Below are 27,176 nucleotides of genomic sequence, written 5' to 3' on the forward strand. Positions count from 1 at the left end.
GCACCCAAGGATCGAGAACTTCCAGCCACCAGTTGGCTAGTGGGAAGAAGGTGATTTGCCATCCTCTGTGGGTCACCCTGACACAATAAATACCTGAAGATTACAGATGTTCAAGTGCATCTTCAAGGTATTTGAAGTGAATTATTTGCAAAGAGGAGGCAACACCGTCATGTGAAGATTTATTCAAGGAATAACACAAATGATTACTCTTCTAAAACATACGATCTACGCTGAATTTATGTTTTCCTCTGTCTCATAGATTATGTGATCTCACGCTGAACAGCTAGGTTTGGATAATATAAACTACACACCAACCTGCTCTACAGAACCTGGGGGTAGCATCGGAATTACAAGAGCACCGCAACTATGGCAGCGTTTGGGGGAAGACGATTCTGTCAAGGAAAGGGCTCTCATTTTATATTAAACAGAGGTGAGCCTATTAAAACTACACAAGTAAAAGTAATGCTGTAGGTTTTATTTCCCACAGCCACGGTAGAGTGGCCCACATGCTTTATGGAGCTGGGAGCTTTGATGCCAACGTAACTCTGAGTTTATGTAACGTGGAAAGATTACCTGTCCCAGGGATTGCCAGTCCAAGCCAGCACTGCCGATGTAGACATGCTGCTTGTCCACGATCCAGAAGGAGGACTGCAGCCGGCCCTTGTTGTAGGCGGTCATGTTCATGTAGGTCACCTCCGCTCCTGGGGAGTTCAAGGAGATCCTGGTCAGCCTCAGTGTCAAGGCCTTGAACTTGCAACCAGACATTTACCAGCAACAATACTCATGATTTGCAATGATTGCAATTGGCATTCAGGGCGGCCAAATATTTATATTAGTTTGGTGCACAGAAGGCCCTCGAGGAATTACTTTGTTCTCAAAGGAAAACAAAAGGAAAATGAGAACAAGAATTACAGGGACACCTGCGCACAAGAGGTGAGAACATGGCTCTCCAGTCAGATGCGATTCAAATCACAGCTTCATCATTTACCACCCAGATGGTGAGATTCGTGCACCAAGCTCTTTTAGTTTTGGAGTAATTTTCAAACAAATTTGCAAACAATAAAAGGATCATCCTGTTTAGTAAAACAGCTCTCCTCAGCAAGCAATTGGCTTTCTTACACTTTCCTATACATTATTTTCACCCTTGACCCTGCAGTTGCTTTTCCTTCTTCATTTTCCCTCTTTGTGACTTAATTTGGACTTGGCCTCCTCCTGGCCTTTCTTTATCTGACGGTTCTTGATTTAAGCAACAATCATTCAGGCCTTACAAAAATCAACTGTCATGCTGTTACCTGTTGCTGCCTCAGGACTATGCATTTACAACTTCTCAAAAAGAGCATATAGTCCACTGAATGCAATTAAATCTATTTATTTGTTGTTTTTTTATTTGAGCGTAGTTGACACAATGTCAGTTTCAGGTGTACAACCCCGTGACTCAACAAATCTATGCATGATGCCCTGCTCCCCACCAGCCGCCACCATGCAGCGCTGTTCCAGCACCACTGACTATTCCCTATGCCGCGCATTTTATCCCCCTGACTTAGTCGTTCTGTAACTGGAAGCCTGAATGCAATCAAATGTAAATAAATGCAATCCAATTTAAATGGATTCTTTTTTTTTTTTTTAAGAGAGGGAGAGAAGCGGTGGGAAGGGGCAGAGGGAGCGGGAGAGGGAGAGAATCTTAAGCAGGCTCCACGCCCAGCATGGAGCCCAATGCGGGGCTCGATCTCACAACCCTGAGACCATGACCTGAGCCAAAATCAAGAGTCAGACACTTCACCAACTGAGCCACCCAGGTGCCCCTTAAAGAAATTCTACATTTCCACTTCTTTAAAAGAACAGACCTCTATGCATATTTTTAATGAAGCAAGCTACTTTGTTTTCAGATATTGAATATTAATGAGGCGGATATATTCTGGTGGCTTACTTCATCATCAGAATCTTCATTAGCAGAGGAAGATGTGACATCGTATGCATAAAGATGTATCCAGAATACCAGAAAGGAAGGGTGATGTGTACTATGAGCTTAACCTGTTACTCTGGGGAAAAGGAAGGTAAAGCTTGCACCTGGCCCCGCCACAGGGGGCTGGTGACAGAGGCTGTGGGGCAGGAGTGGGTCGGAGGGGAAGCGGGCATGCGGGCAGACTGCCTCAGCCTCCGGCCATGCAGGCATAGTTTCATCCAAGGAATGGTTACAGGCCCCGGAGGAGGAGAAGCTGGGGAGAGCAGGGTCTGAATGTCCACAGCGGGTGGTTGCCATGGCAATTATGGAGAGACCCACAGCTGCAGAGACGCTGTGGTACCCCCGGGGCCCCCAAAGACACAGCTGCCAGTGCTCCTGAGTGGATGGAGAGCAGCATGTGGGGGATCAGTTTCCCATGGCTGTTCTAACAAAGTATCACAAACTGAATGGCTTAAAACGAGAGAAGCCGATTGTCTCTCAATCGTGGAGGTTGGAAGTCCAGAATCAAGGTGTTGGCAGGGCCATACTTGCCCCGAAATCTGCAGGGGAGACTCCCTCCTGTCTCTCCCCAGCTTCTGGTCAATCTCTGCTGTCCCCTGATTGCCACCTGCCACCCCTGTTGTCCCATGGAGACTTCCCCCCGTCTCTGTTTTTTCCTGTGCTTACAAGGACATTAGTCCTGTTGGATTAAGGGCCCACCTCACTCCCGTGCGCCCTCATCTTAACTAATTATATCTCCAAAAACCCTGTTTCCAAATAAGGTCACATTCTGAGGTTCTAGGGGTTAGGCCTTCAGCATGTCTTTTTTGGGGGACACAATTCAATCCACAGCAGAGCTGGAAGCCACGTTCACTGGCCATGCCCTTCAGCCCACCAGGCTGAGCAGCACTGAAGGAAGCATCTTCTCATCTCTAGAAGGAAGAGAATGAAGGTGACCTCGGTGTGTGCCTCAGAGTCTACTTACAACAGGTGTCTTGGGGTAAGCCTTCACCTGCCTTCACATTCTCACTAGAAACAACTTTATGCCTCTGTGACATTGGCTGGCTCTCACCTCCTGGCCTGGGACACTGCCTGAAACTTGACCCACGACCAGTTGCTACTTGTCATTGGACTGTGTTTTAGTTCTTAGATCCCTGTCTGTTCTCATTCGGGGCTGCTGCAGCCCCAGCCCACTGGTCAAGTTCAGGCACACAAATAAAGTGTAATGTTTAAAGATTTTATGTATTTATTTGAGAGAGACACAGAGATAACAAAAGAGATAGCAAGAGAGAGAGAGAGAGCACAAGTGGGGAGGAGAGGGAGAAGCAGGCTGCCCGCTGAGCAGGGAGCGCATCACAGGGCTCCATCCTAGGACCCAGGATCATGACCTGAGCCGAAGGCAGACATTTAACTGACTGAGCCACCCAGGCACCCCTAAAGTGTAATATTTAAAACGACTGGGATTGTTGGGGCATCTGGGTGCCTCAGTCAGTTAAGCGACCGACTCTTGGGTTTGGCCCTGGTCATGATCCCAGGATCGTGAGATTGAGCCCTGCATCAGGCATCAGGCTCCCTGCTGGGCATGGATCCTGCTTAGGATTCTCTCTCTCTCCCTCTGCGTCTACCCCCACTTTCCCTCTCTTAAAAAAAAAAAAAGGACTAGGATTGTTCAGATGATAAGAGAACACTGAGTATCTGAAAGTTGAGGAGGGGGAGTCCCCATCGCTCTATCAGGGGACTCCAAGTGAAGGCCAAAGGCATGAAAGACAAGAACGGCTTCACAGTTATGCCTGGGGCCAGGGCCACCTGTGGGAAGGCCTGCTGAGCTGGGTGCAGAGATTAAGCAACATGTAGTAACAGTAACAACCCTTCACTCAACACCATGTGTGCCCAGCATCAACACAGCTGTGCTACAGCAATTCCACAGGGGATGTTGTATTTTCCCCATTTCAACATACAAACTACTGGACGAGGTGTCATCAATCAACTGAAAATATTTGATGATACAGCTGGAAAAATGTTTGCCTGCATATGGTTTGTGGAATATCCCCACTTTCCCATTAAGAATGATCTGTCTGTTTTTCTATCAATCTATCCTCCATCTATCTCTGAAGATGCTTTTATCTTAATTTATACCTAACAGATAGTCAGAGCCAACATGTCCCTGTTTATTACAGGCATATTATTCAATGGTTAGCTTAAAATAATTTCTTTTACATTCCCTTAAAAATATCTTAATTCACTGGTTACAGAGATTATCCTCATCCTACTTTCTTTAAAATTTTATTTTATTATGTTATGTTAATCACCATATATTACATCATTAGTTTTTGATGTAGTGTTCCATGATTCATTGTTTGCATATAACACCCAGTGCTCCATTCAATACGTGCCCTCTTTAATACCCATCACCAGGCTAACCCATCCCCCCAGCTCCCTCCCCTCTAAAACCCTCAGTTTGTTTCTCAGAGTCCATAGTCACACATGGTTCGTCTCCCCCTCCGATTTCCCCCGTTCATTTTTCCCTTCCTACTATCTTCTTTTTTTTTTTTTTTAACATATAATGTATTATTTGTTTCAGAGGTACAGGTCTGTGATTCAACAGTCTTACACAATTCACAGTGCTTGCCATAGCACATACCCTCCCCCATGTCTACCAACCAGCCACCCCATCCCTCCCATCTCCCACCACTCCAGCAACCCTCAGTTTGTTTCCTGAGATTAAGAATTCCTTATATCATATGTATCATATGAGATCATATGATACATGTCTTTCTCTGATTGACTTATTTCGCTTAGCATAATACCCTCTAGTTCCATCCATGTTGTTGCAAATGGCAAGATTTTGGTTTTTTTGATGGCTGCATAATATTCCATTGTATTTATATGCCACATCTTCTCTAATCTGTTGATGGATATCTTGGCTCTTTCCATAGTTTGGCTACTGTGGACATTGCTGCTATAAACATCAGGATGCACATACCCCTTCGGATCACTACATTTGTATCTTTGGGGTAAATACCTAGTAGTGCAATTGCTGGGTTGTATGGTAGCTCTATTTTCAACTTTTTGAGGAACCTCCATACTGTTTTCCAGAGTGGCTGCACCAGCTTGCATTCCTACCAACAGTGTAGGAGGGTTCCCCTTTCTCTGCATCCCCGCCAACATCTGTCGTTTCCTGACTTGTTAATTTTAGCCATTCTGACTGGTGTGAGGTGGTATCTCATTGAGGTTTTCATTTGGATTTCCCTGATGCCGAGTGATCTTGAGTACTTTTTCATGTGTCTGTTGGCAATTTGGATGTCTTCTTTGAAAAAATGTCTGTTCATGTCTTCTGCCCAGTTCTTGATTGGATCATTTGTTCTTGGGTGTTGAGTTTAAGAAGTTCTTAAAGATTTTATTTATTTATTTGACAGAGAGAGAGACACAGTGAGAGAGGGAACACAAGCAGGGGGAGTGGGAGAGGGAGAAGCAGGCTTCCTGCCGAGCAGGGAGCCCAATGCGGGGCTCGATCCCAGGACCTGAAATCATGACCTGAGCCGAAGGCAGACGCCCAACGACTGAGCCACCCAGGCGCCCCTGAGTTTAAGAAGTTCTTTATCGATTTTGGATACTAGCCCTTTATCTGATATGTCATTTGCAAATATCTTCTCCCATTCTGTCAGTTGTCTTTCGGTTTTGTTGACTGTTTCCTTTGCTGTGCAAAAGCTTTTTATCTTGATTAAGTTCCAATAGTTCATTTTTGCCCTTGCTTCCCTTGCCTTTGGTGATGTTTCTAGGAAGAAGTTGCTGTGGCTGAGGTCGAAGAGGTTGCTGCCTGTGTTCTCCTCTATGATTTTGATGGACTCCTGTCTCACATTTAGGTCTTTCAACCATTTTGAGTCTATTTTTGTGTGTGGTGTAAGGAAATGGTCCCGTTTAATTCTTCTGCATGTGGCTGTCCAGTTTTCCCAACACCATTTGTTGAAGAGACTCGTCTTTTTTCCAGTGGACATTCTTTCCTGCTTTGTCGAAGATTAGTTGACCATAGAGTTGAGGGTCCATTTCTGGGCTCTCTATCTGTTCCATTGATCGATGTGTCTGTTTTTGTGCCAGTACCATACTGTCTTGATGATTAGAGCTTTGTAATAGAACTTCAAGTCCGGAATTGTGATGCCACCAGTTTTGCTTTTCTTTTTCAACATTTCTCTGGCTATTCGGGATCTTTTCTGGTTCCATACAAATTTTAGGATTATTTGTTCCATTTCTTTGAAAAAAGTGGATGGTATTTTGATAGGGATTGCATTAAATGTGTAGATTGCTCTAGGTAGCATTGACATCTTCACAATATTTGTTCTTCCAATCCATAAGCATGGAATGTTTCTCCATTTCTTTGTGTCTCCCTCAATTTCTTTCATGAGTATTTTATACTTTTCTGAGTACAGATCCTTTGCCTCTTTGGTTAGATTTATTCCTAGGTATCTTATGGTTTTGGGTGCAATTGTAAATGGGATTGAATCCTTAATTTCTCTTTCTTCTGTCTTGTTGTCGGTGTATAAGAATACCACTGATTTCTGTGCATTGATTTTATATCCTGCCACTTTACTGAATTCCTGTATGAGTTCTAGCAGTTTTGGGGTGGAGTCTTTTGGGTTTTCCACATAAAGTATCATATCATCTGCAAAGAGTGGGAGATTGACTTCTTCTTTGCTGATTCGGACGCCTTTTATTTCTTTTTGTTGTCTGATTGCTGTGGCTAGGACTTCTAGTACTATGTTGAATAGCAGTGGTGATAGTGGACATCCCTGCTGCATTCCTGACCTTAGGGGGAAAGCTCTCAGTTTTCCCCCATTGAGAATGATATTTGCTGTGGGTTTTTCATAGATGGCTTTTATGATATTGAGGTGTGTAGCTTCTATCCCTATACTCTGAAGCGGTTTGATCAAGAAGGGATGCTGTACTTTGTCAAATGCTTTCTCTGCATCTATTGAGAGGATCATATGGTTCTTGTTCTTTCTTTTATTAATATATTGTATCACACTGATTGATTTGTGGATGTTGAACCAACCTTGCAGCCCAGGGATAAATACCACTTGGTCGTGGTGAATAATCCTTTTAATTACTGTTGGATCCTATTGGCTAGTATTTTGATGAGAATTTTTACATCCATGTTCATCAGGGATATTGGTCTGTAATTCTCCTTTTGGATGGGGTCTTTGTCTGATTTTGGGATCAAGGTATTGCTGGCCTCATAAAATGAGTATGGAAGTTTTCCTTCCATTTCTATTTTTTGAAACAGCTTAAGAAGAATAGGTATTAATTCTTCTTTAAATGTTTGGTAGAATTCCCCATATGATCCCTGGGCCCTTGTTTGTTGGGAGATTTTTGATGACTGCTTCAATTTCCTTAGTGCTAATAGGTCTGTTCAGGTTTTCTATTTCTTCCTGGTTTAGTTTTGGTAGTTTATACGTCTCTAGGAATGCATCCATTTCTTCCAGATTATCTACTTTGCTGGCATAGAGTTGCTCATAATATGTTCTTATAATTGTTTTTATTTCTTTGGTGTTGGTTGTGATCTCTCCTCTTTCATTCATGATTTTATTTATTTGGGTCCTTTTTCTTTTCTTTTTGATACGTCTGGCCAGGTGTTTATCAATCTTATTAATTCTTTCAAAGAACCAGCTCCTAGTTTTGTTGATCTGTTCTACTGTTCTTTTGGTTTCTATTTCATTGATTTCTGCTCTGATCTTTATTATTTCTCTTCTCCTGCTGGGTTTAGGCTTTATTTGCTGTTCTTTCTCAAGCTCCTTTAGGTGTAGGTTTAAGTTGTGTATTTGAGACCTTTCTTGTTTCTTGAGAGAGGCTTGGATTGCTATATACTTTCCTCTTAGGACTGCCTTTGCTGCATCCCAAAGATTTTGAATAGTTGTGTTTTCATTTTCATTGGTTTCCATGCAGTTTTTAAAATTCTTCTTTAATTTCCTGGTTGACCCATTCATTCTGTAGTAGGAAGGTCTTTGGCCTCCATGTATTTGAGTTCTTTCTGACTTTCGTCTTGTGATTGAGTTCTAGTTTCAAAGCATTGTGGTCCGAAAATATGCAGGGAATGATCCCAAACTTTTGGTACTGGTTGAGACCTGATTTGTGACCTAGGATGTGATCTATTCTGGAGAATGTTCTATGGGCACTAGAGAAGAATGTGTATTCTGTTGCTTTGAGATGGAATGTTCTGAATATATCTGTGAAGTCCATTTGGTCCAGTGTGTCATTCAAAGTCTTTATTTTCTTGTTGATCTTTTGCTTAGATGATCTGTCCATTTCAGTGAGGGGGGTGTTAAAGTCCCCCACTATTATTGTATTGTTGTCGATGTGTTTCTTTGCTTCTGTTATTAATTGCCTTATATAATTGGCTACTCCCATGTTAGGGGCATAGATACTTATAATTGTTAGATCTTCTTGTTGGATAGACCCTTTAAGTAGAATATAGTGTCCTTCCTCATCTCTTATTTTAGTCCTTGGTTTAAAATCTAATTTGTCTGCTATAAGGATTGCCACCCTAGCTTCCTTCTGGTGTCCATTAGCATGGTAAATGGTTTTCCACCCCCTCACTTTTAATCTGGAGGTATCTTTGGGTCTAAAATGAGTCTCTTGCAGACAGCATATCAATGGGTCTTGTTTTTTTTATCCAATCTGATACCCTGTGTCTTTTGATTGGGGCATTTAGCCCATTTTCATTCAGCATAACTATTGAAAGATATGAATTTAGTACCATTGTATTGCCTGTCAGGTGACTGTTACTGTATATTGTCTCAGTTCCTTTCTGGTCTATGTTACTTTTAGTCTCTCTCTTTGCCTTTCAATATTTCTTGTAGGGCTGGTTTCGTGTTTGCAAATTCCTTTAGTTTTTGTTTGTCCTGGAAGCTTTTTATCTCTCCTTCTATTTTCAATACTAGCTGGATATAGTACTCTGGGCTCCATATTTTTCTCATTTAGTGTCCTGAATATATCATGCCAGTCCTTTCTGGCCTGCCAGGTCTCTGTGGATAGGTCTGTTGTCAATCTAATGTTTTTAACATTGTAGGTTACAGACCTCTTGTCCTGAGCTGCTTTCAGAATTTTCTCTTTGTTTCTGAGACTCGTAAGTTTTACTATTAGAAGTCGGGGTGTTGACCTATTTTTATTGATTTTGAGAGAGGTTCTTTGTGCCTCCTAGATTTGATGCCTGTTTCCTTCCCCAAATTAGGGAAGTTCTCTGCTATAATTTGCTCCAGTATACCTTCTGCCCCTCTCTCTCTTTCTTCTTCTTCTGGTTTCCCAATTATTCTAATGTTGTTTCACCTTATGGTATCACTTATCTCTCGAATTCTGCCCTCGTGATCCAGTAGTTGTTTAACTCTCTTTTTCTCAGCTTTTTTATTTTCCATCATTTGGTCTTCTATATCACTGATTCCCTCTTCTGCCTCATTTATCCTATCAGTTAGAGCTTCCATTTTTTATTGCACCTCATTAATAGCCTTTTTGATTTGGACTTGGTTAGATTTTAGTTCTTTCATTTTCTCCAGAAAGGTTTCTCTAGTATTTTCCATGCTTTTTTCAAGTCCAGCTAGTATCTTTATTTATTTATTTATTTATTTATTTATTTATTTATTTATTTATTTATTTATTTATATTTTTTAATCTTTTTTTTTTTAAGATTTTATTTATTTATTTGAGAGAGAGAGAATGAGAGAGAGCACATGAGAGGGGGGAGGGTCAGAGGGAGAAGCAGACTCCCTGCCGAGCAGGGAGCCCGATGCGGGACTCGATCCAGGGACTCCAGGATCATGACCTGAGCCGAAGGCAGTCGCTTAACCAACTGAGCCACCCAGGCGCCCCCAGCTAGTATCTTTATAATCGTCATTTTGAACTCTAGTTCTGACATCTTTCTAATGTCCGTATTGATTGGGTCTCTGGCAGTCGGTACTGCCTCTTGTTCTTTTTGTTGAGGTGATTTTTTCCATCTTGTCATTTTGTCCAGAGGAGAACAGATGAATGAGAGAACGAAATGCTAACAGTAACAACGACCCCAGAAAAATATACACTAAACAAATCAGAAAAGACCTGAAACTGGGGGAAAAGAAAGGGAAAGAAAGAAAAAAGATAAAGAAAAAGATTTTTTAAAAAAGAATATGATCAAATATCATCAGGCTGGTGCATAGATCAGTGCCATACACTAGATTTTGGGCATATTTTTGTCTGTTAGAAGAAAGTGCCTACCAAAATTTTAAAGAGAGAAACACTTATATATGTACAAAAATAAGGGTAAATATGATGAAGGGATGGAATATGACTCTAAAGATGAAAATTATAAAAGATTTTATAAAAGAAATCGATAAGAAGTTGGTTGAAAAAGAAATTAAAAAAAAGAAAGGAGAGAATGAGATCAGGCAGGAGACTAGAACAAAGCCATACACTAGAGATTTAGGGTATATTTTGGTCTGTTAGAATAAACTGTATCCCAAAATTTTAAAGAGAGAACAACTTATATGTATATTAAAAATATGGTTAACTACTATGAAGGGATAGAGTATGACTCTAAAAATGAAAAATAAAAAAGATTTTTTAAAAAAGGGATTGATAAGATGTTGGTTGAAAAAGGGAAAAAGAAAAATTAAAAAAAAATAGAAAAAGAAAAAAAAGAAAATTAAAAAAATTAACTTTGAAAGACTAAAGAATCATGGGGAAAAAGCCATGAATTCTATGTGCAGTATTCCCCTAGCGCTGGAGTTCTGCCATTCTCAGTGATCGGTAAACTTGGTCTTGGCTGGCTGTTCTTGCAGATCTTCTGGGGGAGGGGCCTGTTGCCGTGGTTCCCAAATGTCTTTGCCATAGGCGGAATTGCCCTGGCCTTGCCGGGTCTGGGCTAAGTCATCTGCTCGGGTTTGCTCTCAGGAGCTTTTGTTCCCTGCAAGCTTTCCGAACGGCTTTGGAGGACGAGAGTGTGAAAATGGAGGCCTCCCTATCTCCACCCCAGAGGTGCCGAGAACTCAGGGCCCCACTCCTCAGTGCGCCCCCAGAGAAAAGCAGTCAGTCACTCCCGTCTCCCTAGTCTACGGCCGCACTCCATGCTCACCCGGCCTGTGACCGAGCGTTTCTGTCTCTGGCACCTGACCCCATGTGGAGTCTCCAAACCCAGCAGATCCCTGCGGTGTGCTCCCGCGCGGCTCCTCCTGGGGGAGGAAGGTGAGTCTCCCCAGATCTGCCACCTGTTGGGACCCTGCTGGAGGAGCAGGGGCCCGACTATGCCCCGGATCACGGTTTATGGCAAACCCCGAGCTGAGAGCCTGCGCCTCGGCTCCGTCTCTGCAGCCGGCTTCCCCACTCTGATACCTGGGAGCTCTGCTGCACTCAGGCATCCCTGGTCTTTCTGTGACCCTGAGGGTCCTGAGACCACACTGTCCCGCGAGGGTTCCACCCCCCACTTAGCCACCGGAGTGACGTCCCTCAGTGGAGCAGACTTCTAAAAGTTCCGATTTTGTGCTCTGCTGCTCTATCACTTGCCAGAAGCGGCCGGCGGAGGCTCCCTCCCCCCACAGTCTATCCTCCCGAATATCACCTTGGATTCACTTCTCCGCACGTCCTACCTTCCAGAAAGTGGTCACTTTTCTGTTCAGAGAGTTGTTGCTATTCTTTTCTTCGATCTCCTGTAGAGTTTGTGGGTGTTCAGAATGGTTTGATCCCTATCCAGCTGAATTCCTGGGACTAGACGAAATCCAGGTCTCCTACTCCTCTGCCATCTTGCTTCTCCTCCCATCCTACTGTCTTTTTATACGTATTAGAGAGATATGGTTAAAATCCAGTGTTTCCTGACTATAAAATATATTTAATCACTGAAGTTTTTAATGTACCACTTGTGCAGTAGCGGTATTATGTGCAAAACAAAATTTGAGTTTATTCCCTAGTGCTATGTTAGGGAATTCTAATTCTACAGATTAAATTTAATTTAATTCTAATTTTAAAGATTTATTTATTTGAGAGAGAGAGAGTGAGTGCTCAAGTGGGGGAAGGGGCAGGATAGAATTGTCAAGCAGTCAAGCAGACTCCCCTCTGAGCACAGAGCCAAATGTGGGGTCCACGATCCATGAAATCATGACCTGAGCTGAAACCAAGGGTCTGACACTCAACCAACTCAACCACCCAGTGCTCTTTTGCTAGAATAATTGGCAATGATGGTCACATACATTTTTAGGAAGCTGCCCTTTAAATATTACAGACTTACAAGATCACAAAATATCTTTAAAAGCTGGCCTTGCTCAAATAAATACATCGTTTTCAACAGCGTTGAAAATGTAATGAGATAAGTTTGATTAACCAATTTTTGCTTTCCTAGATTTGATTTTCAACAGGGCAAACTATTCCTTCAGTCTGTTTGTAGTCCATGACCCACTGTGCAGAGGCCCCAGGATGCCAAAGATACGCTCATCACAGGAACTGTGGCCCACCAGGGCCACTGGCTGATGGCAGTGGTTGGTGGGGAGTCTGAATCTCTGGAGACCTTCCCATTTCAGTCCCATCATCTATCTGTTTAACTGATGGTTAACAGGAGCTATTAGCAATTCCAAATAGTGTTTCTTGATGCCCAAAATGCTGAATCAAGAATATGTACTTGTTTTTATAGTTGCTTATAAAATACTTTCATGATATCTAAGAGGTCCAATTAAGTCTTTAAAAAACCTACCAAAATTCTACCATGGTGGTGGTAGGCCAGGTCCTAATTGGTTGCACTGATCAAGATAAAGTGGCGTAGATAATCCCCATGTTTTATATCCTTCATGGAAAGTCGAACATTAAAAAACCAAGAAATCCCAAACCGCTAATTACAACTGCTTTAAGCTTTAACAGGGATGCTCTGTTGAAATTTAAGAGAATGCTCCTACTTTTAGGGAGGTTTGCTTCTTTACAATTTTACCAAAATTGTTATTCTTATGGTATTAGCCAGATAATATTGTGCTTTATTTTGTGCATAATTTCAATGAAGAAAACATGCCACTGAAATTTATTATTAGAGAAAATGAAAAGAGTGGCTAAAATGTATTAATTAAAAATTATTTGAAGTAAAAAGTATAAGATCACAATGAATTGGAAATTAATGTTATTACTTTGGAGAATCAAGTTGACTGCATAAACATACATTTAAAAATGGGTGTATTCTCAAAAGTCTTCCTCTAAGAAGACTGGACAGCATTAAATTTGCTTATCATAGGTCTGTCCCATATCCCACTTAATGGAATGGATAACGATCTCACCTATAGCATTGTTCTTTTTCAGAGACCCTAATTTACTTTATCGTCAGATTTCAGAGTACCTCATTGTTCTTCATGTGTGATGTAGCTGTGGATGACAATACCTGAGTGAACCTCAAAGTCACTGCTACCTTCCTACATTGCAGACCCCTGGGGACCATCCTTCCAACTGTACCTACTACATGATTTTGAGGACATGACTATGTTTGTAATTCTGCTTCATTATCATCAACTTAAAAATCTGTATACTCAAATTTTGGTGGGAAATAGTTTCACAAAGGGGTGCTAGGTGGCTCAGTCAATGGTTAAGTGACTGACTGTTGATTTTGGTTCAGGTCATGATCTCAGGGTTGTGAGATCAAGCCCCATGTCTGGCTCTGCGCTGGGCATGGAGACTGCTTGAGAGCCTCTCTCTCCCTTTCCTCTGTCCCACTTGCCAACCCACCACTCACATGCTCTTGCTCTCTCCCTCTCTAAAAAAAAAATAGTTTCACAAATAATATTAGACATTTGTTGAACAGTAGTTAATTCATCATCTCAGAATACTCATTCCAATCTAAAATTGCTAAAGAATTATTTATCAGTTCTATTTGGAAGCTCCAGGGATGTGTTGCTCTCTCAGGATTAACATAAAACTAGTGTTCTTAAAATAGAATGCTAGGGCTTCTGGAGAGGTTTAGCCTTGGAATGTTCACATATGCTTACACATAAGGAAGATAACTCTAGGGGAAAATGAGCAATTTTAGAGGGCATCTGGTTGATGAATTCAATTTCTAATTCTACTGTATATAAGAAGAGTTAAATTCTACCTAGGCTTAGATTTATATAATCCAGATGTATTCCCATATACCTAGCAGTTTGCTCTCTTTTCATCTATTTCATGGAAGGGGAAGAAAATCTTCACAGGATACTTTTGTTAGTTGATGTTAGATGTAGTTGAGATGTGCATCATTCCTTTCCAGCCAATACCTTCTTCTTAGAGTGCCAGATGCATCCACGGGATGCAGAATAAGATGGTCAAGGTACCATGTGAGCCTGTTTAGTCTCTATTTGGCCACAGCTAATTAGACCAAGTGTCGACACCTGACCTATGCTGAGCCACTACGATTTCCTCAATCTTGAGTCACAAAGTAAATTAATTAAAAGAAGCTGTGCTGGAGACTCACATGGAAGTTGCCATGACTGTCCAAGTCCACATGAATGAAGAGGAGAAGGCAAGCTTCAGGGAGAGAGCCAGAGATATGGAAGGAGAAAAACTGAAAAGACAACATTCCCCCTAGAAAGGGAAATGAAAATGAGTAGGTGGGAGAGGACAGTACCTGGCAGTCCCACGCCCCGGACCCAGCATCACTTTTTACCCTGAGCTCCTCTCAATCCTTAGAATAAATTCCTTGTTATTTAAGCTGGTTTTAGAAGGGTTCTGTTTCCCTACTAACTTATTCCTATGGTATTAATCAGATAAGATTGTACTTTATTTTGTGCGTGCATAACTCTAGAAGTCTTGCACCCTTTACATGTGTATTTTTAATATTTGGCGGAAATATTCAGTTCTGGCCTAAAAGCCACGCAATTTTTAGCAAAAGCCAGTTGCCCAAATTGCATGATTAAATGTTTCAAACTTTGAAGATTTAAAATAAACATCCTGTCAAAATACTCATCATAATGACACAAGAGGAAATATGCTAGTACATCATGGTTGAAAAGTGAAAAATAAAGTTCCACACTCTCCATGAATCATCATGATGAGGATCAAACAGAATCTATCTCCAAGTTTATTTCCAGAAAGTCACCTGCTACTCCCGCAGCTTCAGGAAATTTTATGATATAACTTTATGCACCCTCAAGAGAATATATGTAACTTATAAGTAAATTACAAAGCACCATATACAGATGGACACCTGTGAACCTTCCACTTTGCTACAAACCAGAGCATTACCCCTCTGATTAAAGCAGCACTTCCCAATCAGCAGTGATTCTCTTTCCCTGCCCTCAGGAACATGCAGCAATATCTGGAGGCATTTTTGGTTGTCACAATTAGCAAGAGAAGTGCTATCAGCATCCCATGGGTAGAGTTCGGGGATGCTGAACATCCTGTAATACACGGGACAATCCACCAGGACAGAGACTTATCCTGCCCCAAACATCAATAGTCCTAAGGAGGAGAAATCCTGCATTAACATCAGTGTGTTTATGCTTGATACCACACCCCTGCCACTTTCCTCTGATGCAACAACCCTCCTGAAATTAGTGTTTACCACTGTTTCGTTCTTAAATATTTTATTGTATGTGTATGTATCCTTAATAGCATTATAAAAAATGAGTTTATCACCAGCTTTGGAACAGACTATTAATGAGCCTCAAGTGTGTATCCAAAGGAAATGCCCTAGTATCAATAATTATAGATTTCTGGAAAGTTTTGCAGATGTATCCTGAAAGCAAAATTTGTAGCAGAAATTTGTCTTATCAATCAAGCACTTTTGAATATATTACTTTGTGTGAGCAATGAAAAAGGTCATAGTTAGCCCATTTTGGGGAGCTTTAATAAAACCAGCGCAGTTTAATCAGTTTAATGAGCAACATTTTGGAATCCATTGGGCTTAAAAGCTACAGGGAACACCAGGGAGTAAAAATCAGATGTCATGACATATGCTCTGCTCTCAGATCATTCAGTGAGTGATGTTCAGAGAAATTGTAAGATAATCAGTTATATGCTCTGCTTGTAGAAAAAGTGAATCTTCAGTGCATGTTTCATTTTTAGTTCTAACATCTCTATTCAAATACTGTCAAAACTGTGTTGTAGAATTTTTCATAGGTTGCCTTTGATACTTTGCTTTCTTAGTCCACAGGTTCGGATTCAACAGGGAAATTTCTATGTGTTGTCTCTTCCCTCCCCATATTTTTCTTACATTTAGAATATTCTGCTTCCAGGGAAATTCTGTACTTTGATTATTGCCTTATAGTCCAACACACAAGCCATCTACAGGAATAGTTGATTTAAAGAACCATTAGGCTTAAAATTAAAAATTATGCTTAAAAATAAAACTTGCTTAAATTATACTTCCTCGATTATGCATAAAAATGAAAAATTCCACACTAAAAACAGATAAGCAAACACATGATCTACAGTGGCTCATCACTTACACTAAAACATGGTTAAATCCTGGAGGTTGATATCTACAGCAAATGCTTTGGCTTCCTCTCTCTTACCCTCCATGCTGAGTTCACATGACTATTTACATGGACACCAACATGGAGAGCAGGGGATGAGGGTCACTCCTGAGGCTTCTGTTTTAGTGCCAGTGCTCACTGGAAGGAGGAGGCCCATTGGAGCTGTTGCCGTGCCAGGAAAGATGGTGGCCTGGTAGCTTTGGAGGAGATTTGCTTTCTTGGCAAAGCTCGAATCACTCTATTTACTTTATCTTGCTGTCCTAGTAGTGACAGAAGATCCAGAGCCCAATCGGTCAGGCTTCTGAGGTAACTAGCCTGCTTACGTTGAACATGGCACTTCATCTAACACAAGTTGGCAGCTTAGAGGAGGCATGCCAAGTAGAAAAAGCATATGGCTATCGTTGAGGCCGATCAAATGAAGAAACAGGGATTCTTAAAGACAATTGAGAACAAGATTTCAAAAGAATAATCCAAGAACAAGGAAATGTTCTTAGAAATTAAAAAGATCTAAAATACGAATTTCATGAAGGCAATGTAATATGGGATTGGCAAAGCTGAAAACTGAAACAGTGATCTACAAGTTGAAATGCAGTAGCTTACAACAAAGAATGAACCTAAAACTGAAATGATCACTGAAAAGTTGATGCATGAAGGATATATTGCGGGAGCTAATATCTCAAAGTCTCAGAAGGGAGGAAAAGGGATGTCTCTGAAAGTAGAAAAAAAGCATCATAAATGTGAGCAGAAAAAGTATGAAGGTAGAGGATTTGCAGAGAGAACCAAAATCAAACAGGAAGAAGTTATACATTAGATTATGAAGCAAAATTTCCAAGAACTGAAGCACATATATTTTATTTTGTTTTATTTATTTATTTTCAAAGGGCATACATTTCTAAACGATGAAAGCCTATCTAGTCTCTGGGCGAGAAATAAAAACGACCCAAACACACATCAAAACTTTTCAGAACCTTGGAAATAAACAAGATCCTAAAAGCTTTCAGAGAAAGTAAACTTATAGAAATAACATACAAAGATTAGAAAATATGATTTATACCAGATATTTTAACAGTAACAATGAAGGCCAGGAAATAGTCTGAGGGGAAATACATTCATATATTTGACAAAGACTGGAGAATCGCCTCCACCATAATGAGGAAAAGAAAAAAGGAAAATAAATGTAGATGACCCTGCCTAAGACAGAAGCAAACTAAATTCCCAGCAGGATGATGAGGATGAGTCTCTGTGCAACAAACCCAGAGAGGCTGGGGAACAGTTTCCAGGCTGGAATGTGAGGGAGGGATCCATGTAGGGTATCTCTAAGAAATAATAAATAAGATGGACAGAATACCTGTTGTGTCAGACTGTGGTAAGGTTATATGTTAGAGTGTTTTGAGATGATTTAATATGAGGTCCATAGAATCATGAACTAAAATGGAAAAAAAAAAAAAGATTGCCACAAGAGGAAATGTGATTGTTGTACATAGCTCAGTTGTTAGTAATACTCAGTGTAAACAGTAAATACTGATTTGACAACAATAAAAGATGATAGACCTCTACTGGGAGGCTCAGGAGAGAGGAAGTACATGTTTGTAGTGGGGAGGGAATGGTAGAGAGGGGAAGGAGTGACAGGAGAAAGGTAATGAATGCTTCATATTCTACAACAGTAATTAAACAGGTAATATTTGAAACAAAAAAATCAAGAAATAGCAATGTAAATAGGCTACATTAAAAAATGAAAGTAATACTAGAAGATACAGATAAAAGTAAGAAAGATGGCTCCCTTCGGGAAGTAAGAATTGGAAGTAGGTTGACATAGCTCAGGGAACTCTTTTCTTTAATACAAACATTTTGGTCATTTTTTGTTTTGTATTTTTCTGTATTACTTTGATCAATATATAAATAAAAAGGATATGTAGATAAAAAAAGCTACCCCAATATAATATGAACTATTTACCAAAATGCCAAACAAATTACATTTCACTGGTAAAATTATAAAGCTATTTCCATTATAATTAGAAATAGTAATTATGTATTGATTTAAAAGATACATTAAGAATTAAAAAAAAACATAATGAAACAGAAGAGATAAAATTCTCTTTTGCTGGTGGTTTGAATGTTATGTCTGAAAAACCCAATAGAGTATAGCAAAAACCTTCTTGAATTTAAAAAGGTGTCTAGATAAAAGATAAATAAAAATAGTAACTTTTCTCTGCAATATCAATAATCAGAAAGTGGAATTTTAAAAATCCATTTACATTATAAAAAACATATAAATATGTAAAAAATATTAGAAAATCTCACTGAAGAACTTACAAATCTAGACAAATAGAAAAATATTCCAAGGGGAGTGTGTGTGTGTGTGTGTGTGTGTGTGTGTGAAAATACTTGGAAGACTTTTCACCCTAATGTTAAAGGGACTTCTTTCTGAAGTGAAAATTGGGATATTATTATTTTTATGTTTATAAATCTTTGACTTTCCAGTTTTCAAAAAGTAAACATGCTATGTCTATAATCACAAAACTAAGAAAGCATATAAATACCTTTTTAAATTAAAAAAATATATGTAGCATTCTCTCTATAGTCCCATATGAAATACTGTTGTGAAACATGCTTTAATTCCAATGTTCTCCCTCTGGGGAAGTGCCCAGCCTCCTCCTGCCACTCTGTAGCCCAGACTCCATGCAGCCCCATGAAATTGGATTGAGATCTCTTTCCCTTCTAAAGCTCCCCAACATGAACATTCAGGTTAATATAGATATTTTCTTATTGTTGTCAAGGTATCATTATGTTTTCCCAACCAAAGTATAAATTTCTCCAGGAAATGATCAATTTCTAAAATATTATTTATAAATTGGAAGGATATCTGTATATAACTTAGGATGTTATGTAACTTGAAGGGAAAAATATGAATCAAGAACATAAAATATATGTTGCCATTATGCTTTTTCCATACTTGCATATATATGTGTGTGTGTGTGTGTATACATATAATTGAAAGGGAAAAAAAGCTCAAGATCTTGAGCTTTTTAAGATTTTTAAGGGCTTGTTCAAGCTAGTTCAAGAAAAGATAAGTCCTCAACTAAGTCACTAAATGAGAAAGAATGGTAATATGGTCAACATGATTCGCAACAATGCTCCCTTGTGTTCGTATCATACTTTACACACTAGTGCAAAGAATGACAGAGTTACACGGTATTAGGTCATTCTGTGGTATGATACCATGAGGATCTTGAGAGACAGGTAAAAGAGGCAAAAGGGATTAAATCCTGGGAAAGTGAATGACTTGCCTGAATACACACAGCTAGGAAGCAAGCTGAGACTCAAGGTCTTTACTTCAAATTTGGGGCTCTACCTGTCCTCCTGCTCAGAACTACACAACCATCTGAATTATTCTGACACTCTCTAGAGGAGTTACTCTTGCAAATGGTGATGTTTGACATGAGTCTATCAAAAGGAGTCTGACTTCTAATGAGGTTCCTACTCAATATTCTTCTTAAAGAGAAGTTAAAGGGAAAAAAGAAAAAGAAAATGGAATGTGGGAGTTGAGAGGCTGAATCTTATTCATTTATTTAATTCTAGAAAGTAGCACAGTGCCAGGCATGGCTTAGGGGTTCAATAAACACGGAAAAATAACTGAATAAATGAATGAGTGAATGTGTTTGTGAGCACCTGTCATATAAAAGCTCCTCCCCCCCAATAATTGATGGAAAGGAATCTGTGGGGATTTTCAGTGCAAATTCTGAGCAAACATATTAGGGCAGTAAAGAACCCAGCAATGTGAAGGAAATATGCTAGAAACACACTTTTTATAGGTGGGAGATATGGTGATAGGAAACTTTAATAGTTGTATGGAACTCAGGTTCTATTCTAGGTTCCATTCCAAAATGAAGGAAAACTGAGAAGTTTGACAGGACTTACTAGCATAAATTAAACAAAACTCCCCAAACTTCAGTTGTTTCTTCCTTTGAGAACCAAGGGTTTCAACGTTTATTCTTCCTTTTCCAGAGGAAAACAAAATTACAATGTTGTCTTCCATTATCCATGGCACAGTCGTTTCTTTATATCTCAAATTATCACAGAAGAAGGGGGAAAGAAGACAGAGGTTTGTTTTTTGTATTGTTTTTTTTTAATAAGTTTTAGTTTAAATTCTAGGTAGTTAACATATAGTGTAATATTGGTTTCAGGAGTAGAATTTAGTGATTCATCACTTATATAAAACACCCAGGGCTCGTCAGAATCACTCTTAATACCCATCACCCATTTAGCCCATTCCCCGCCCACCTTCTGTCTATCAACCCTCAGTTTATTCTCTATAGTTAAGAGTCTCTAATGGTTTACCTCCTACTTTTTTCTTTTCTTTCCCTATGTTCATCTGTTTTTGTTTCTTAAATTCCATATGTGACTGAAATCATATGGTATTTGTCTTTCTCTGGCTGACTTATTACACTTAGCATAATACACTCTAGCTCCATCCACGTCACTGCAAACGGCAAGATTTCATTCTTTCTGATGGCTGAGTAATTTTCCTTTGGATATATGTACCACCTCTTCTTTATCCACTCATCTGATGCACATTTGGGTTCTTTCCATAATTTGGTTATTGTTGATAATGCTGCTATGAACATTGAGGTGCATGTGCCCCTTTGAATCTGTAGTTTTGTATCCTTGGGGTAAATACCTAGTAGTGCAATTGCTGGGTTGTAGGGTAGTTCTATTTTTAACTTTTTGAGGAACCTACTACTGTTTTCCAGAGTGGCTGCACCAATTTGCATTCCCACTAACAGCGTATGAGAGTTGCCCTTTCTCAGCATCCTCACCAAATCTGTTGTTTTTTGTGTTGTTAATTTTAGCCATTCTGACTGGTGTGAGGTGGTATCTCATCATGCTTTTGATTTGCATTTCCCTGATGATGAGTGATGTTGGACATCTTTAAATGTGTCTGTTAGCCATCTGGATGTCTTCTTTGGAAAAATGTCTATTTGTGTCTTCTGCCCATTTCTTAACTGGATTATTTGTTTTTGGGTGTTGAGTTTGATAAATTATTTATAGATTTTGGATACTAACCCTTTATTAGATAATATCATTTGCAAATATCTTCTCCCATTTTAGTTTTGTTGATTGTTTCCTTCACTGCGCAGAAGATTTTTATCTTGGTGAAGTCCGAATAGTTCATTTTTGCTTGTTCCCCTTGCCTCCAGGATGTTGTCTAGTAAGAAGTTGCTCAGGCTGAGGTCAAAGAGGTTGCTGCCTATGTTCTCCTCTAGGACTTTGATGGCTTCCTGTCTCACATTTAGGTCTTTCATTCATTTTGAATTTATTTTTGTGTATGGTGTAAGAAAGTGGCCCAGTTTCATTCTTCTGCATGTTGCTATCCAGTTTCCCCAACACCATTAGTTGAAGAGACCATCTGTTTTCCATAGGATATTCTTTTCTCTACTTTGTTGAAGATTAGTTGACCCATTAGTGGGCCCATTTCTTTTGTAGGATGTTCTTTAACCTCCATGTATTTGAGGTCTTTCCAAATTTTTTCTTGTGGTTGACTTCAAGTTTCATAGTGCTGTGGTCAGAAAATATGCAAGGTATGATCTCAATCTTCTTGTATTTGTTGAGGTCTGACTTGTTCCCTATACTGGAGAATGTTCCATGTGCACTGTAAAAGAATGTGTATTCTGATGCTAGGATGAAATGTTCTGAATATATCTGTTAAGTCCATCTGGTTCAGTGTGTCATTCAAAGCCATTGCTTCCTTGTTGATTTTCTGCTTTGATGATCTGTTCATTGCTGTCCTTACAGGACGTTAAAGTCCCCTACTATTATTGTATTATTATGAATGAGTTTCTTTATGTTTGTTATTAATTGATTTATATATTTGGCTGTTCCCAAGTTAGGGGTACAAATACTTACAATTATTAGATCTTCTTGTTGGATAGACCCCTTAATTATGATATAATGCCCTTCTTCATCTCTTGTTACAGTCTTTGGTTTAAAATCTAATTTGTCTGATATAAGTATGACTACTCCAGCTTTCTTTTGACATCCATTAGCATGATAAATGTTTCTCCATCCCCTCACTTTCAGTCTGTAGGTGTCTTTAAGTCTAAAGTAAGTCTCTTGTAGGCAGCACATAGATAGATGGCTCTTTTTTTTTTATCCATTCTGTTATACTCTTTTTTTTTTTTAAAGTAGGCTCCATGCCCAACATGGAGCCCAATGTGGGGCTTAAACTCATGACCCTCAGGGTGCCTAGGTGGCTCAGTCGGTTAAGCGTCTGCCTTCGGCTCAGGTCATGATCCCAGGGTGCTGGGATCGCGTCACACATCAGGCTCCCTGCTCCATGGGAAGCCTGCTTCTCCCTCTGCCCCTCCTCCATTTGCTCTCTCTCTCTTTCTCTCTCAAAAATAAATAAATAAAATATTTTAAAAAAATAAAATAAATTCATGACCCTCTGATCAAGACCTGAGCTGAGATCAAGAGTTGGATGCTTAACTGACGGAGTCACCCAGGAACCCCTGATACCTTATGTATTTTGATTGGAGCATTTAGTTAATTTATATTCAGAATGACTATTGACACACATGAATTTGGTGCCATTGTATTACCTGTAAAGTCATTGTTTCTGGAAATTTCCTCTGTTTCTTTCTAGTCTTTGCTGTTTTGGGTTTCACTTTTCCACACAAAGAGTCTCCTTTAATATTTCTTGCAGGGCTAGTTTAGTGGTCACAAAGTCCTTTAGTTTTTGTTTGTCTGGGAAACTCTCTCTCCTTCTATTCTGAATGACAGCCTTGCTGGATAAAGTATTCTTGGCTGCATATTTTTTTCCCATTCAGCACGTTGAATATTCTGGTCTGCCAAGTTTCTGTGAACAGATCGGCTGCAAACCTGATTTGCTTTCCTTTGTAAGTTAGGGATTGAATCTTTTCCTTTGCTGCTTTCAGGATTTTTTCCTTATCTCTGTATTTTGCAAATTTTACTACAAAATATTTTGGTGTTGGCCTACTTTTGTTGATTTTGATAGGAGTTCTCTGTGCCTCTTGGATTTGGATGTCTGTTTCCTTCCCCAGATTAGGGATATTCTCAGCTATAATTTGCTCAGATAAACCTTCTGTCCCCTCTCTTCGTCTTCTGAGACTGTTATGATATGAATGTCATTATGCTTTATGGAGTTGCTGAGTTCCCTAAGTCTACAATCATGATCCAATATTTTTCTTTCCCTCTTCTTTTCAGCTTCATTATTTTCTATAATTTTATTTTCTACATCATTATTCATTCCTCTGCTTCTTCCATCCTTGTGGTCATTACATCCAATCAGTTTTGCATCTCATTCATAGTATTTTTTATGTAGGCCTGAATAGGTCTTTTATCACTGCAGTAAGAGACTCCCCCTTGAAACTTTTATGCTTTTCTCAAGCCCAGCTAGTATCCTTATGATCGTTGTTTTAAATTCTGGCTCAGGCATATTGCTTATATCTCTTTTGATTAGATCCCTGGCTGTGACCTTTTCTTGTTCTTTCTTCTGGCATGAATTCCTCAGTCTTGGCATTTTGTCTAGGTCTCTGTCTTCTCTGTGTTAGACAAGACCGTTATAATTCCTGTTCCTGAGAGTAATGGCTATATTAAGAAGAGGTCATATATTGACCAGGGCCTGGCACCGCAGGAAGTGTCTGCGGTGTATGCTGTGTGCACTCTGCTGTTGTGTGTTGGCTGTTCTCCCTCAGGTCAGTCCTCTGCAGAGTCTCTCCTTGCCTGCAGTGGGGAGTGTCTGGACCTTGTCCGGCGTATGGCAAGTTTTAACTAGTTGTGTTTTGGTCTGCTTGTTAAAAGAACTAGATCTTGTGTCCATTAGAGCTGAGGCTTTGCAGCACTCTATGGTCAGTAGACCTGGTACATGCAGTGGGTTTGTGCAGGTCTTCTGTGGGGTGGGGAGGCTGTTGCTGTTCCGGCTCTCAGACACACTGGCCCTAGTAAAAATGCACCTGCAGAGCACAGGAGAGTGGGGCTTGGTGTAAGTGGCTCAGCTCTCCACTGTGGGCACTATGCTGCTCACCAAAGTCCATCTGTGCTGATTGTGGGGGTAAAAGTGGTGTCAGTCAGCTTTCTCATCCCAGAGAGGGGAGTTCTTGCCCACTGCTGTCCAGGAAGCCCTCAGAGAAGAGTGAACAATCTTCATTTGTGTGTCCCAGGCCTCTCTCAGATCCCTGCCTTCACCCTGTCTGTGTCCAAGCTGTCTTCCCACCCGGTGGTGCAGTGCTCCTGTGTTTTAGCTCAGGCCCACCAGCTGGTTTTCAAAACTCCAAAATTTTAGGGACTCAGTGCGGCCAGGACCTGCACTGATCCTTTGGGGAAGGGTCTCGCCAAAGTGGCTGGTGCAGGTCTGTCCCAGAAGCGCAGTCATATGAATGTGCAGGGGCTTAGAGTTTACGGTAAAGTGCGGCAAAAAGCCGGCATCCAGGTTCGCTGCCCTCAGCAGGTGTCTCTGCTCCATGCTAATGAACAGCGCAGCTCAATGGTTCCTGCTGCTGGTTCTTTTGTCCCCAGAGAGGCAGTGCCACCTCTCCCAAATGCACTTCAAGGAGGGGAACTGTCTCTCTCAGTGGGACCCAGGGGATCCTCAGACCACACTGTCTGCTCCAGGCCCTGCCCTTCTTCTCCAGAGGAGCACAGCTACACATGCCAGGCTCCACCCTGGAGATGGCGTGGACTTCTAAACTTCGGACTTTGAGCTCTGCTGCTTGTACAAATTTGTGATAACCAGCCCCTCTCATTTTGCCTGTCAGTGGTTTTGGGGAAGTGCTTTTCTTATGCAGTCACCTGCACGCTGCACATCCTCTCTCTCCATTTCTCCCCTCTCTCTCTCCCTCTCTCTCCTCTCCCTGATCAGGGCTCCCTCACCTCCCCACCACTCGTGGTTCTTTTCTCCCCCCAAATCATGTCTCCATATGCCCTACCTTCCAGGATGTCGCTTTTTCTCTCCCTCTAGTTGTGCAGTTTGTTCTCTCAGTCCTCAGATCAAATAATAATCAAACCTGTGGCTCACTTATACCCTGTGGCTTACCTATACCCTGCCTGCATCCTACAGTCCTACCTGAAAGATTTAGAGAAGCAAAACAAAACAAGACTCCCAGTTAAATTTGAATTTCTTATAAACAACAATTAATTTTTTTTTTTTTAGTATAAGTATATCCCACACAATAGTTGGGACACACTTATACTATACTATATACTGGGTGTCTTGTATATTTTCTGGCAAACCTCTACAAAGGAGATTCATCATCAGCTCCCATTCCCTCTGCAGACCCACACACTTGGGCACCAATTGCAGACTGCCTGCACTCTGGAGGGCTGCTTTCTACTTACCCAGAGACTATCAACAAACCAGCCAGAACTTCTCTGCTAACCAGTGTGGCTGGATATCCACATATTCTTCAGGGCATCTGAACCCCAGCCTTAGTCTCCCTTACCCTCAGAATAACGTATTGAGTTGTCTTACCTTAGAGTCACTTCTGAATTAGAGGGAAATAATTCTTTATATTAAATTTCCCTCATTTTAAGTTATTATGTGATTTCTATCTCCCAGTTGGACACAGATTAGTACACTGTTGTTGTCAAACTTTTTGTGTCCTAATATATATAAAGTCAATCTCTTATAAGCAGTACATATATACTGTATATATGTAATATAAAATATATCTATCTTTTTAATTCAGCCTGATAAACTTTGTCTTTTAGTAGAATTTAAACAATTTACATTTAATATATTTGGATTTAAAACATCACCTTCCACTTAGTTTTCAATTTATCCAGCTTGTTCTTTTTAGTAAACTGTATTATAGTAAACTGTATCCTTGAATTACTATAGATCACCCAAAATTGGTATTTTTGCAATATCCTGGACAATGTAGAGACCTTACATATTTTAACTCCATTTAGTCCCTCTTGCTTTTTTGTGCTATTTTAATTCTGCACATATCTTCAATCCCAGAAGACATTACTACTATTGTTCTGTGTGGTCAATATTCATTTATACTTGCCCGCTTATTTACTCTTCCCAACATTTTTCATTCCTCCCTTCCTAACTTTGCATACATCTAGAATCAGTTTCCTTCTGACTAAAAAATTCACTTACTAGTGGTTTTTAAAAATGAATCTTCTGCCAATAAATTCTCTGTTTGTGACTGTATGAAAATATCTTAATTTTGCCTTCAGTTTTGAATGCTATGGTTGCTGGGCACAAAATATCAGGTTAGCAAATATTTTCTTCCAGATCTTTCCAGATGTCAAGTTATTGTTTTCTGGGTTCAGTGAGTTCTGCTGAAAAGTCAATTATCCATTTCACTGTTATTCCTTTGGATGTAATATGTCTTTTGCTGATGTCTTAAAAAGCTTTTTCTCTTTATCTTTGGTTTCCATCAATTTTTCTATGCTATGGTTACGTACACTTCTTTTTGTACCTCTCTTTCTTGGCTTTGTACATTACCTTGATGCTTTTTGTTCATTTTGGAAAAGCTATAAACAGCATCTCTTCAAATATTGCTTCCTCCCACTTCCTCTTCTTTATGGTTCTTCAATGCTAGCCAACTAATGTTAGAATTCTGAACCATGTTTCCTATGTTTCTTAAGCTTTTTCCTGTGTTTTCCATCCTTTTCTTCTCTGTGATTTACTTCTATGGACACGTTCTACTGACTAACAATCCATTAACCCCCCTTCTGCAATTAAACCTTTCTATTGAATTCTACTTTACAGCTTCAGTATTTCTCAGTTCCAGAATTTCTAGTTGATTTTTTTTAATAGATTCTTGTTCCTTGGT

General features: G+C 40.0%; 1 protein-coding gene across 1 annotated transcript in view; it reads right to left on the minus strand.

Moving 5' to 3' along the window:
- Window positions 1–27,176, minus strand: part of PLD5 (phospholipase D family member 5) — a 405,754-nt gene that overhangs the window by 129,438 nt on the left and 249,140 nt on the right. Inside the window, exon 5 of the mRNA XM_045879152.2 lies at window positions 574–701. Coding sequence (XP_045735108.1) covers window positions 574–701 — 128 coding nt within the window. The remainder of the gene's footprint in view (window positions 1–573; window positions 702–27,176) is intronic.

This window comes from Mirounga angustirostris, unplaced genomic scaffold, assembly GCF_029215605.1.
Source record: "Mirounga angustirostris isolate CCGP_5_RB_7025 unplaced genomic scaffold, mMirAng1.0.hap1 SCAF_6, whole genome shotgun sequence".
Taxonomy (NCBI): Eukaryota; Metazoa; Chordata; class Mammalia; order Carnivora; family Phocidae; genus Mirounga; species Mirounga angustirostris.